The sequence below is a fragment of the Saccopteryx bilineata genome, chromosome 2, assembly GCF_036850765.1.
Source record: "Saccopteryx bilineata isolate mSacBil1 chromosome 2, mSacBil1_pri_phased_curated, whole genome shotgun sequence".
In the NCBI taxonomy this organism is placed as follows: domain Eukaryota; kingdom Metazoa; phylum Chordata; class Mammalia; order Chiroptera; family Emballonuridae; genus Saccopteryx; species Saccopteryx bilineata.
Genome location: NC_089491.1, coordinates 318,428,225 through 318,440,588, shown reverse-complemented (window position 1 = coordinate 318,440,588; position 12,364 = coordinate 318,428,225). Strand labels below are relative to the sequence as shown.

General features: G+C 52.3%; 1 protein-coding gene across 1 annotated transcript; it reads right to left on the bottom strand.

The window, feature by feature from the left end:
* Positions 1 to 2,736: 2,736 nt before the first annotated feature.
* On the bottom strand, positions 2,737 to 11,447 carry SELENBP1 (selenium binding protein 1). Its single transcript, XM_066262139.1, has 12 exons — positions 11,275 to 11,447; positions 8,844 to 8,900; positions 8,541 to 8,653; positions 8,108 to 8,293; positions 6,777 to 6,897; positions 5,391 to 5,573; positions 4,960 to 5,138; positions 4,430 to 4,508; positions 4,216 to 4,337; positions 3,910 to 4,002; positions 3,332 to 3,450; positions 2,737 to 3,130 (listed from the first exon to the last, which is right to left on the bottom strand). Exons 1-12 carry the CDS (start codon positions 11,276 to 11,278, stop codon positions 2,968 to 2,970), a joined length of 1,419 nt encoding a protein of 472 aa, XP_066118236.1. The 5' UTR covers positions 11,279 to 11,447; the 3' UTR covers positions 2,737 to 2,967.
* Between the last annotated feature and the right edge of the window lie 917 nt (positions 11,448 to 12,364).

The following is a 12,364-nucleotide window of genomic DNA, read 5'->3' as shown; positions in this document are numbered from 1 at the left end:
GCTATCTTTTCATGAGCTACTTGCCATCTGTATATCCTCGTTGGTGAATTGTCAGTTCATGCCTTTGGCCCATCTCCTAATTGGAATGCTTGAGTTTTTTACTGTTGAGGTTTGAGAGGTTGCTGTTCATTGTAGATATAGCTATTATTCCTTTGTCATATATGTCATGTGTCCTTCAGATATAACCCCTGTAATCTTCAGTAGTTTCCTTTCATTCTGGTATGAGAAGTACTCAAGGTTCATCTTGCTGAATATAATTTTAAGCTTCTAGAAATAAATAGAATAATGAACAACTACATGATTCTTTCTTTTTCCAAAGTTTGGTTATTGAAAAGAATGAGGCAGAAACCTAGGAGAGAAACTCTGGATAAGACCCAGTCAGCCCTGGCCGGTTGGCTCAGCGGTAGAGCGTCGGCCTAGCGTGCGGAGGACCCGGGTTCGATTCCCGGCCAGGGCACATAGGAGAAGCGCCCATTTGCTTCTCCACCCCTCCGCCGCGCCTTCCTCTCTGTCTCTCTCTTCCCCTCCCGCAGCCAAGGCTCCATTGGAGCAAAGATGGCCCGGGCGCTGGGGATGGCTCTGTGGCCTCTGCCCCAGGCGCTAGAGTGGCTCTGGTCGCAACATGGCGACGCCCAGGAGGGTCGCAACATGGCGACGCCCAGGATGCGCAGAGCATCGCCCCCTGGTGGGCAGAGCGTCGCCCCCTGGTGGGCGTGCCGGGTGGATCCCGGTCGGGCGCATGCGGGAGTCTGTCTGACTGTCTCTCCCTGTTTCCAGCTTCAGAAAAATGCAAAAAAGAAAAAAAAAAAAAAAAAAAAAAAAAAGACCCAGTGAACCCCAAGGCTCCCTGTAACTCCTTAATCATCCCATGCACCTCCTTTGTATTCCTTTATTTATTAAAGTGTACTGTGTGCTGATATCCCTGCTCGGTGCTAAGAATAAGTGGGGAGTTTTGATTCAATGTGGCATATGTTCATGCTGAGGTTAAGGGCAAGAGGCCCTTAACCTGGAGGGGTCAAGGAAGGTTTTCTGAAAGGTGTGTTTACTTGACTCAAAAGGTAAGGCAGGAGGAAGGAATCAGGTCTCAAGTTGAGGTAGATGTTCGGAAACATGATTAAAGGACCTCAAAGGGAAAGAAAGCATGGGGTAGCCTGGCCATCTTGGGGTGGGGCGTTCTAGATGGCTCCATGTTTAAAACAAAGACACCTTTGTGGAAGACACTTAAGGAAAGAATGTAGATTAATCCCTGTATGTTGCTGGTCTTGCCTTGGGAAGAGAATAAAGAGGTCAACAGAATTAACCCTTGGTTGCTGTCCCTTAGCTTCCTGAAGTTTCCATCTCATACTTTTTATAAACAATTGAAAACATAGCACAGTGAAAGGAGATACCTCTGATTTGGGCAAGGTTTTAAAACACTGTCTAGGTGAGTAGACAAGAGTGCCAGGACCTGTCTCTACGGAAGGTCACGCTGATATTTCCAGCCCTCCTGCATGGGGATGTTCCCGTCGCCCAGGTTGGCAGTGACACACTGTGTTCACCAGGTAGTCTCAGCAGCAGTGGAAATAGATTGCACTACCTTCATCGGGGGCTCGGTTGTCTCCTGTGTGTGAGGACACATTACATTCTCTTGGGGATGGTAGGTGAAATTTTAGCTTCTTTAAAAGAAAGCACAGAATTTTTTAAAGTTTAGAAACACTGATTAACTTTCTCTTCCCCCAGGTGTCCTTGTTACAATCCAAAATCCTCAGGTTCTAGCTGGCTCTAAAAGTGAGACTTCTGAGCATCGGACTGGGACACAGAGGACCCAAGTTCAAAACCCTGAGGTCACCGGCTTGAGCGCGGGCTCACCAGCTTGACTTCAGGGTCACTGGCTTGAGCATAGGATCATAGACCTGACCCCATAGCTACTGGCTTGAGCCCAAAGGTCACACTGACTTGAAGCCCATGGTCGCTGGCTTGAGCCTAAGGTTACTGGCTGGATCAAGGGGTCACTTGCTCTGCTGTAGCCCCCACCCCACCCCTTGGTCAAGGCACATATGAGAAAGCAATCAATGAACAACTAAGGAGCCACAAAGAAAAAATGATGCTTCTCATCTCTCCCTTCCTGTCTGTTCCTATCTGTCCTTCTCTCTGTCTCTGTCACACACACACACACACACACACACACACACAAAGAGAGAGACTTCTTCACTTGACTAGTGGTGGCACAGTGGATAGAGCGTTGAGCTGGCATGCTGAGATCATAGGTTCGAAATCCCAAGGTTGCCAGCTTGAGTGTGGGTTCATTCGGCTTCAGTGCAGGTTCTCCAGCTTGAGCATGGGTTCATAGACATGATCACATGGTTGCTGGCTTGAAGCTCATGGTTGCTGACTTCAGCCCAAGGTTGCTGGCTTGAGCAAGGGGTCACTGTCTTGGCTGGAGACCCCCCCCCCTCCAGTCAAGGCACATATGAGAAGCAATAAATGAACAACTAAAGTGCAGCATCTAAAAGTAGACGTTTCTCATCTCTCTCCTCCCTCTCTCTGTCTCCCTCTCTCTCTCTCTCTCTCCCCGTCTCTCTCACTAAAATTATAATAATAATAACACTTCAGCACTGTTAGCTTCATGTTAGAACCACTGGTATGAACTGGTAGGGACTGTAATTCCCAAGTAACCTTCAGGACTTTCCCATGTAAGGTACAAAAAAGGGTCAACAGAAGAGAAATACAGGACCTAAGAAAGAAGTTCACCAGTTTGTTTATTTATTTATTTGTTTGTTTATTTCTTTATTTCTGTGAAATAATTTCCAAGAGCTCACATAAAGACGGAGCAACACAACAAGACAACACTTGTCAATACATTTCAACAGCCCCATTGTGGCTTTAGTAGGGCCAACTGCAAGGACGGTGGCCCAGAGAGAGCGGAGGGCAGCCAGACCCGGGGAAGTGGGGGCTCAGAATGTGGTGTGGGACACTGCAGGGGGAACTTCAGAGCCAGATGTCAGAGCTGCAGTCGCCCCCTGGGTAGCGGATCTCATGGGCCAGGGCTGGGCCTAGGGGCTCCTTCCCAAAGTCCACCAGGAAGTTGGGGTTCAACGTCAGCCCTCCCTTTACTGTGTCTACATCAATCTGCAGCATCACAGAGCCTTCCCTGGTGGCAATGGGGAGGCAGAGAGGTCAGAGGGAGCCGTGCCCATCCCCCCAGACTTTTGTGAGTACACAAGTGGGTTCCCCCCCGAGGAGGGAGCAGGGTCCATATGGTGGGGGCAGATGGGGTGCCTGAGGAGCCCTCAGCCAAACAACCCCTCTGGGAGTGGACTGGGGAAGAAAGCCCAAGCTGTCTGCTCCTCACCTGATGAGGTCAGGGTAAAATTGCTTGTCCCAGGCACTGTACAGCGATGTGCTGACGTAGAGACGCTTCCCATCTAGGCTAAGCTGTATCATCTGAGGGCCTCCAGCCACCTGCTTCCCCTTGGGAAAACCAGGGGTCAGTCCCCAGGACCCTGGAGGGGATCACAGGCACCACCCAGACCCCAAGAGCATGCTCAGATGCTGCCCTCCTCCCGTCCCCTAGACCAGTGGTCCCCAACCTTTTTTGGGCCACAGACCGGTTTAATGTCAGAAAATATTTTCATGGACTGGCCTTTAGGGGGGGACAGATAAATGTATCACATGACCGAGACAAGCGTCAAGAGTGAGTCTTACATGGATGTAACAGAGGGAATCTGGTCATTTTTTAAAAATAAAACATCGTTCAGACTTAAATATAAATAAAACAGAAATAATGTAAGTTATTTATTCTTTCTCTGCAGACCGGTACCAAATGGCCCATGGACCGGTACCGGTCCGCAGCCCGGGGGGTTGGGGACCACTGCCCTAGACCTCTCCAGCACAGATCTGAGTGTGCCCCGATCCAGGAGAGATCCTCACCTTGACCACCAGGGGCTCGGGCTGGAATTTTAGCTCCTGATCCTCCAGCACTTGCACAGGTCCTCCCTTCACTATGCTGCCCCCCAGGAAGAGCTGAGTGGGAAGGGGCAAGAAGAGCTGTTCGCCCCAGTCAGTACCCCTCCAGCCCACCCCTTCCTGGGCACCCTGGCCTGCACCACCCTCAGCCTCAGTGATTGCCTTTCCTGCACCTCCCTTGTCACACCCCAAGCCCTTCATACCCTCTTCCTCACGTAGCCTCCCTTCTTCCTCCTCCCTTCCTTCTCCCCACCCTGACAGGGCCCCAACCTGTCCTGTGAGTTGCGGCCTCTGTGGGTCAGAGACGTCATACTGCCGCAGGTCCCCGTGCAGCCAGTTGCTGAAGTAGAGGAAGCGGTCATCCAGGGACAGCAGGATGTCCGTGATCAGGGCTGAGGCGGGAGTGCGGTTCAGAGGCTGTCGGGACTCCTGATCCCCAGACTAATGTCAATCTCCCGACTCCCATCCTGCCCTGGGCACCCACCTGGCATTTCAGGCAGCAGCCAGCCCTTCACTTTCTTGGGGGGCACCTGGATGACCTTCTCCGCCGACCAAGTGCCTCCCTGCATTGGGGTCAGGAGCCAGAGAGGTAAGCCTGTGAGAGCTGGAGTTGGGGGCAGATCTGGGTCTCCCTGGGGCCTGTCCACAGGGAGACAGTGGATTCAGGGCCTCCTGCCATGACAGTCTAGCTCTGCTGCAAGCTCCTTAGGACAGGAGTCACGTCTGCTTCAGCACAGCACGCCCAGCGCTGGCACGGGGCCTGCCGCAGCGGCTCACGTGACATTTTGTTGAATAAATGAATGAATAGGTAAGGTTGGTTAGGGTTAAGGTGGAAATAGCCTAGGACAGAGTAGAGAGGCAGGCAAGTGCTTCTGTTTTTGGTTCTGGAGAAGTCTGGGCTAGAGCAGGCAGACAGGCCTGGTCACTCCTAGGGAGAGGGGAGTGTCATGGCTGCAGAAGCCTGGGCAGAAGTGACAACGGGACTGTTGGGCCGAGCCAGGGGGCACATGTCACCTCATTCTTGAAGAAGCGCTGGATGGTGGAGCTGAGGGCGCAGCCCACAAAGCCCTGGGAAGCAGCTGGGTTGTGTAAGAAGCGGATCTCCAGAGGGATAAGCCCGTCCTGTAGCGGCAGAGTCTGCACGATCTCACGGCGCTGCCAGTCCCACACGTATAAGTGGCTTCCATACAGTCCTGGGTGGGAACAGAGTGGGAGGATGGTCTCAGGTGTGGGGCAGGAGGGCGTGGGCAACAGCTGGGGCCCGGCCCTGGGCAGAAAGCTGACTATGGATTGGTAAGACCAGAAGGACACTGGAGCACTCAGCACCTTCTGTACTGCCACTCCCGAGTCTGGGGTCCCCACGAGGGAAGTGCGAAGCAGAGAGTGGGGTTTGGGAGCAGAAATGGTGCGTGCCCATGCTCCTCTGACCCATGGGGAATTCTTACCAGCCTCTACGTCAGCGGGGTTGAAGCCTTCTACTAGAACTTTGGGAGCCGCCCATTCAGTGCTGATCATGACATTGTGTTGAGGCTGATACCAGAAGTCGTAGCCCAAAGGTGCAGCACACCCAGGTCGTTCCCAAGTCCCCTTCACCTCAAAGGTCTCTCCATCCAGCAGCATGAAACTCCCTGGACGAGGAAGCAAGTAGAGTGGCAGTAGGAGCGATCAAGAGACTATGGCCACCCAGCCCTCACCCCAGGCATGCCCAACAGGCACCAAGTCCATTACCTGGTACTCTCTCCTCCCACTGGGTTTGCCAGCTCTTTAAATTCAGGTGTCCAAGGGGTCTCAAACAGGGGGTCTCACACAGAGGGTCAGATGGGACTGGGGACTTACTCTGTGCCCTTACTTCAATCATCTTCATCCCTCTCCCAGACCACAGGGGAAAGTTCTCTCTACTGACCCAGGACACCTCTGAGACTCTGGAGCCTGCGCCTCTACCTAGCCTCCCACTCTGTGTGGGACTTCCGCCAGAGGCTGAGTTTCACTGTATTCACTTCATTGTTTTTGATGGAGCAGACAGATTGTATTGATTTGTAATTTCACATGAATGCCCAATATGTTTTCCTTTGCTGTGTATGTTATGACACGTTAACACTTTCTTGCAAATACAACTTGATGTCTATTCCTAAGTGTCACTAAATCTAGGAATGTTGTGGTCCCCCCATTTCCTGAAAAAAGCAGGTAAGTAGGATCTGGTGCAGTGACATTAACTGGATGCCCGTAATGGATGACTCATTCCAAGCCCCTGGATGGCGGTTCCGATGAAGTGGGTAAGACTTGGAGAGAAGCAGCACAGCATGGTGGTAGGACGTGGGTTCTGGGGCCTGATTGTTGGGTATAAACTCGAGCTCAGTGACTCACTAGCTGTATGACTTTAGGTAAATTACTTAACCAATCTGGCCCCGCTTTCTAATCTGTACAACAAAGATCCTAGTAGTACTCATCACCTAGGTTGTGTCTGTCACATAAGACAATTTATAAGTCTCAGCTCCGATCACCAAAAAAAAAAGATAGCAAATGTGGACATTTAGGATGCCAAGAACTATGAGATTTGTTCATAAATTCACAAAGGCTGATGAATGTATGTATTTTCCATATCTGTGCTCACATTCTCCAAGGCAGACTGTTCTAACTATAGCTTTTAAGTGAAATTCATCATGAGTCAAGGCTCATTTTCATAGAAATAATAGAAACAACTGAAGTTACTTGACTGTAATTTAAATGTTTGATGAGACCAAACCTCCTGGCTCTCTCTGGAAGGTCATTTCATCCTTTCCCAACTTGGGACCTGCTGCTCCCACAGATGTGCCTACAGTGCCACCAGATACCTTTGCCGTTGCCCTTGGGGTCTCCCAGGGTACTGATCATCACCTCCCCACTGGCCAGGCAGTGGCTGGTGTGGAAGTAGCCCAGGCTACACTTGGCCTGGATCTCCTCGGGCTCAATGACCTGGAGAGGAGTAAGGAGTGGCATTAGAATCTCACAGGGCTGGGAGTCCCCACTTCCTACTTCTTCACTCCGCTGCATCTATCCGCTGACTCAGTCCTCTTTTCCCTCAAAACATGATGCAGTTTCTCTGTGGGATTATGATAGAGATTAAGTCTGGTAACTTCTGCAGAGCAAGAGAAAAACCACTAACTCCTGAAGTGGAAAGCACTGACTACTCACTCTCCCTAGAGGAGGATTAAGGTCAGTTGAGGCCCCAGGCACAGAAAAAAACATTGGGCCCCTTAAAAAAGAGAGAGACAAGGAAAATAAAAACACATGTTAACCATATTTTTACTTTTTTTTTTTACACAGAAAGAGAGAGAGTCAGAGAGAGGGATAGATAGGAATAGACAGACAGGAACAGAGAGAGATGAGAAGCATCAATCATTACTTTTTCGTTGCGACACCTTAGTTGTTCACTGATTGCTTTCTCATATGTGCCTTGACTGTGGGGCTACAGCAGACCGAGTAACCCCTTGCTTGAGCCAGAGACCTTAGGTCCAAGCTGGTGAGCTTTGCTCAAGCCAGATAAGCCCGTGCTCAAGCTGGCGACCTTGGGGTCTCGAACCTGGGTCCTCCGCATCCCAGACCGACTGCCTAGTCAAGCAACTATATTTTAAAATAAAAAATATCATGTATTATTACTGTTAAAATTGCACATATGAAACCAAACTTGGAGTCATTAAAAGTGTAAAGTAGGGGTTTTGTGAGGCCCTTCAGAATTCGGGGCCCAGGGCGTGTGTCTGGTGCGCCTGTCATTAAATCCACCTCTGGCTCTCCCCTGTCTATCTGGAAGCACTCACAGCCTAGAGAACTGGAGATCATCCTGGCTGGGCTGATGCCAGCATCAGCTTTGTATGGGCAGCAGCCAGCAGTGAGTACCGCTGAGGAGGAGACTCAACAAAGTGTTGAAAGAAATGATCAGAGGCTCCTGCCTAGGGGAAGCCCTGGGCTATGTATGGCTCTTCCCCACTGCCCTCCAGTATCCTGCCCCATGGTACTTGATGGTGACCACTTACAACTCTCCTCTGACTCTAATCCCCTTTCTGCTGCTGAGCCCAGACCTGCCCAAGAGCTGGAAGGGGCTGGTTTAGGCATGGTTTCTTGCCCATAGACTGCTCAGGGTGGTGGGTACATTAGGAGCCCCAAGCAACAAGGGCAGAGAACATGCCTTGTGCAGCTTCGGTGCACGGGGCTCGGTGCTCACATCCACCACGTAGATGCGAGAAGAGATGAGACAGGGCAGCACCAGCTTGGTGCGGGACTTGGTGCCGTCCCCATAGCAGCTGCTGCATGTGTTCCATCCTGAGTGATGCAGTTCGTCCTTCAGGTTGGGCATGGGCAGCCTGTGGATGACCTAGGGAAAGGGGCAAGGGGTGCCACTCAGCCAGACACACCTCTGATTAGGGAACCGGCGGCTACCAGCCTTGCTTTGGCCTGCAGCGTGGTGCTGGCTGGATTTCAGCACTCCCCTCGCACCTCTGGGGTTCCCCTGTGCAGTGAACAGCCTGCACCACCATATCCAAGGAGGGTGAAGAAGCATGGAGAAGGGGAAGGGCATCCCTGGGGTCGCAGGGTACTTTGCTGCCCAAACCCTACCTCACCTGGCAATACTGGGGAGACTTGGGGTCAACATCCACTGTGGCTAAATAATCCGGGGCCTCAATGCCGGTGTTTCGGTAAATGCAGGGCAGGTAGACAATCTCCTCCCGGGGCCCTGAGGGTAGAAAGCAGGCAGTGGGGGTAGGGGATGGAGAGGAATGACAGGGGCAGTGCCGTGGGGTGTGCCTGAAAGTGGAGGCCATGGTTCGAGGTGCCCCACCCCAGCAGCTGTGGCATTGCATCTTGTGGAGGGCACTGGCCAGCTGAGTCTCTCCCAAGGTGCTGAGTCTCCACCACCCACTTACCTTTCATAGCTTCTAGAGGGGTAGAGTACCCAGGGCCACACTTTCCACATTTGGCAGCTGCGGAAACAATGGGGCACGTTGGCGGGACCATACTCTGGAGGGTGAAGGTTCTTTCCCTGCTACAGCCAAGGCAGGTGCGCTGTCCCGGGCACCCCTCACTCCAATCATCCCCCCGCACCCTGAAGCCCTGATGGTGCTGGCTGTGACCAGAAGTGCTATAGCCATGTGACCTGAAGGTGGACAGTCAACAGGACCCAGGGGAGAGCAGGAGAAGGACCAGTGCCGTGGAGGCTGGATGGTGTAGTGGTTATGACATTGACTTGGATCCCATTTTTAGTTGTTCACTCAGTAACCGTGGGAGTTTAGCCACATGACTTAACCTCTCCAGTGTCTGTTTCCACATTTTCTGTAAGACAGGATAATAAGGATGTCGCCTTGGGCTTTTACATGAAGTAACCAAGAAGTCCAGGTCAGTGTGCAGCTCTGTGCTTGCTGGAAGGGCCACAGGAACAACTAGCTGTTGCTCAGTGTCAAGGTGTTACCAGTTCACTTCCTTCACCAAAAGGTGTGTACTCCAGGGACTGGGATGCTTCGTGCTTTTCCCTGCTCTGGGTCCTGACCCCAGGCTGCTGGCCAGAGCCTGGATTATACAACTAAGGGGCTGCTAAAGCTGATAAGGCTAAAGTTCAAGGCTACAGAGCTAGTAGGACCTGGAAGTCCTTAGACAATTTTCCACTTCTAGGTGGGCCTTAATTCCTTGCAAAATAGGGTATTTTGCCCGCTCTGGAGAGCTCAGACGCACATCCACAAGAGCTGTAGGGAGTGGCTCTCCTGTCCCCTAAAGTCTGGCAAGAGAAGCCACGCTGATGAATGGGAAGAAAGTCAGCTGCTGAGAAGGAGGGCTGCCAGGACTGGGTATCGGGGCATCAGGGTTGGAGGCCTGACCCGGAGCAAGGGCTGAGGAATAACTTGGAGCTGCAGGTTGAAGGAAATCCCGGAGTGGAGCTCTCAGGACTGAGCACTCCTCCCTGCCCTGTTCCAGGGCCAGTCTGGCCAGTGTCCTGACAGCTGGGGGCCACATGTGGGGAGCCTGCACCGGTGCCGTGCCGGGACCCAGGCTTTCAGCCAGGGAGCAGGTCTCACTACTTGCAACAGCCAAGGACTTAGGCTGCAAAGCAGCAGCAGAGTTTTAGAGCCTGAAAACCTGGTGTCAAGCTCCAGGTGTGATATCTACTCACTCCATTTTCTCCGCTTTATTTCCTAAAAGTGGGTAATAATATCCAACCTTCTTAAGTAGCTGTGAAGGTCAAATAAGACAGTGTGTGCAGGAGTATTTTTGTAAGGGAGAAGAACTGTATAAATATGAGTAGAGCTGTACCAGGAAGGGGGGGAGATAGTCCCAGGTAGTACTTGGTGTCCTTTTGGGGGAGTGGGGAAGGGGGAACAAGGGGAGAGAGAGGACCAGTCCAAAGGAATTAGGCATCTTGTTCTGCTACATACCAAGCTGTGTCAGGGCTTGGCAGGGGAGATGAGGGGGAGGGGAAGGAGGGCCTGGACACAGAGAAGAAAGGAGTCAGTACTCCAGACAAACAGACAGAGAGACAAACACTGCCAAGCCAAACAGAGACTGAGAGAGGGGAAGGGGCACCGTCTCATCTCCCCGAACTCCCCCACAGTGAGCATCCCCCTTTTTTCTGGGGAACACCCCCTCTCATAGGCATCTCAAACCAGATCTTTGAATATTTGGGGTTTGAGATTAACCCAGGGAAGCTCATTAAGTTTTCCCAATGCCGGGCTTCCTTGTGGGCATTCTGCCAGCCCAGGAAAGAGCCAGATAGATTTAAGGGTACAGGACCTTAACACTTCCAATCAGACAGGAACTTCCCTTCAGCCTGACATCCACTCCTACTAATGGGAGAATAGAAAGACTGTGGGGATTGGGAGGGTGGAGGGACAGCAACAGGTCCCAGAGAGAGAATGTGGGCTTCCCCTTCCCTCAAGAGGAAATGGCCTCAGGGTAGCTATAGTGCAGCCTTGTGTATTGGAAGGTTCCTGACTCTTCTGCAGAAAGAAGTTGGCCCAGGGCTGAAGTCAGGATTGTGTCACCTGCAGTGAATGCCAGGGACATAGAGATTCCACTCCTACATGCCCAGCGCCTGATTTTCTCAGCTGCAGAAAGGCACCCTGACGCCAGGCCACAGCTGGGGAGCTGCCAGTGGAGCCCAGGGCCACACTTCCCAGCAGTCCCTCTACCTTCCTTCCCAGCTACTCCAGAACTTTGGCTGAGCCGGTAAATGCAGGGGTGGGTGGGGGTGGGGACCGAAGAGCAGAATCCAGCCCTCTAGTCTGTAACCAGCTATCCCTCACCCAGGTTTCCTGCCACCCCTGTAGGTGGGCATGCTGGTTGTGGTGGTCAGAGGCCCCTCCTTACCCATGTTGCTGGTTGGTATGCTTTGGTCCTGCTGGGTCTGCCCGGAGAGGGCAGAGAAGGGAAGCTGTGCTGCAGTCAGAGGCCGGAAGTGCCTGGGACGCTGTCCCACAGCAGGGGCAAAGGAATTTATGTGGCCACTGGGTTTGGGCGGAGCAGGGGGAGGGCCAGGGCTTCAGCCCAGAGTGAATGGCTAAAGGCAGCTGGCCAAGAAACTCTCACTTGGCCTGGGTGCCTGGTGTTTGAGTTATGTGAAGTGTGTGTGTGTGTGTGTGTGTGTGTGTGCATGCGCACGCGCGCTCGAGCGCTCGCACATGAGCCTGTGCATATGCAGCTCTGTGCTGTGCTGGTGGACATATCTCTTTCATAGGTGCCTGAGCACATGTGAATTTGTGTCTGTGCACATGCACGCTCCTGCACACCTCTGTGCTGCCTGTGTGGGTGCTTCTATGCATGTGGCTGCATGAGTATCTGTGTCTATGTGTGACTGTGTGCTTGTGTGTGAAAATCTGTGCTTCTGTATGGATGTGTGTATTTATCTTTGGGAAGGAGTCTGGACTTGTGTGTGTTCTGTGTGCCTGCCAGAATATTTAGCCTGTGTGGGCATATGCGTATGTGCCCATGTGGGCAGCGTGTGTGAGTGTGAGCATGTCCTGCACTTGTTCCTGGGCCTCCAAACACTCATGTCTGTCCTTGGACCTGTCTCCTGGCCCTTAGGGACACACAGGGCTGTGGGTCTGTTTACTCGTCCTTGCACAGCCGTGTCAGCTCTGCCTTGAGGTCATCCTGTTACTCCCGGCACAGCCCTACCCTGCCAAGGCCTGCAAACCTTATGTCTTCCCATCTCACTGCCCAACAAGCATCAGGACCAGGTAGAGTGTCCGGGTTCTGCTTTCCCCTACCCATTCATTCCTCTTGAGCTCTGAAATGAGGGAAGCTCCTCAGTGCCCATTCTCATCCTCATAAAGCTCTGGAGGTGGAAGTGGAGTGTCTCCCCATCATGTCCCAGCCTGGTTCCTCAACAGCTCCCCAGGGTCCAGGAACAGGGCCCAAGGGCAGCCCACCATAATGCCTCTGTCTCTAACTGACCTAT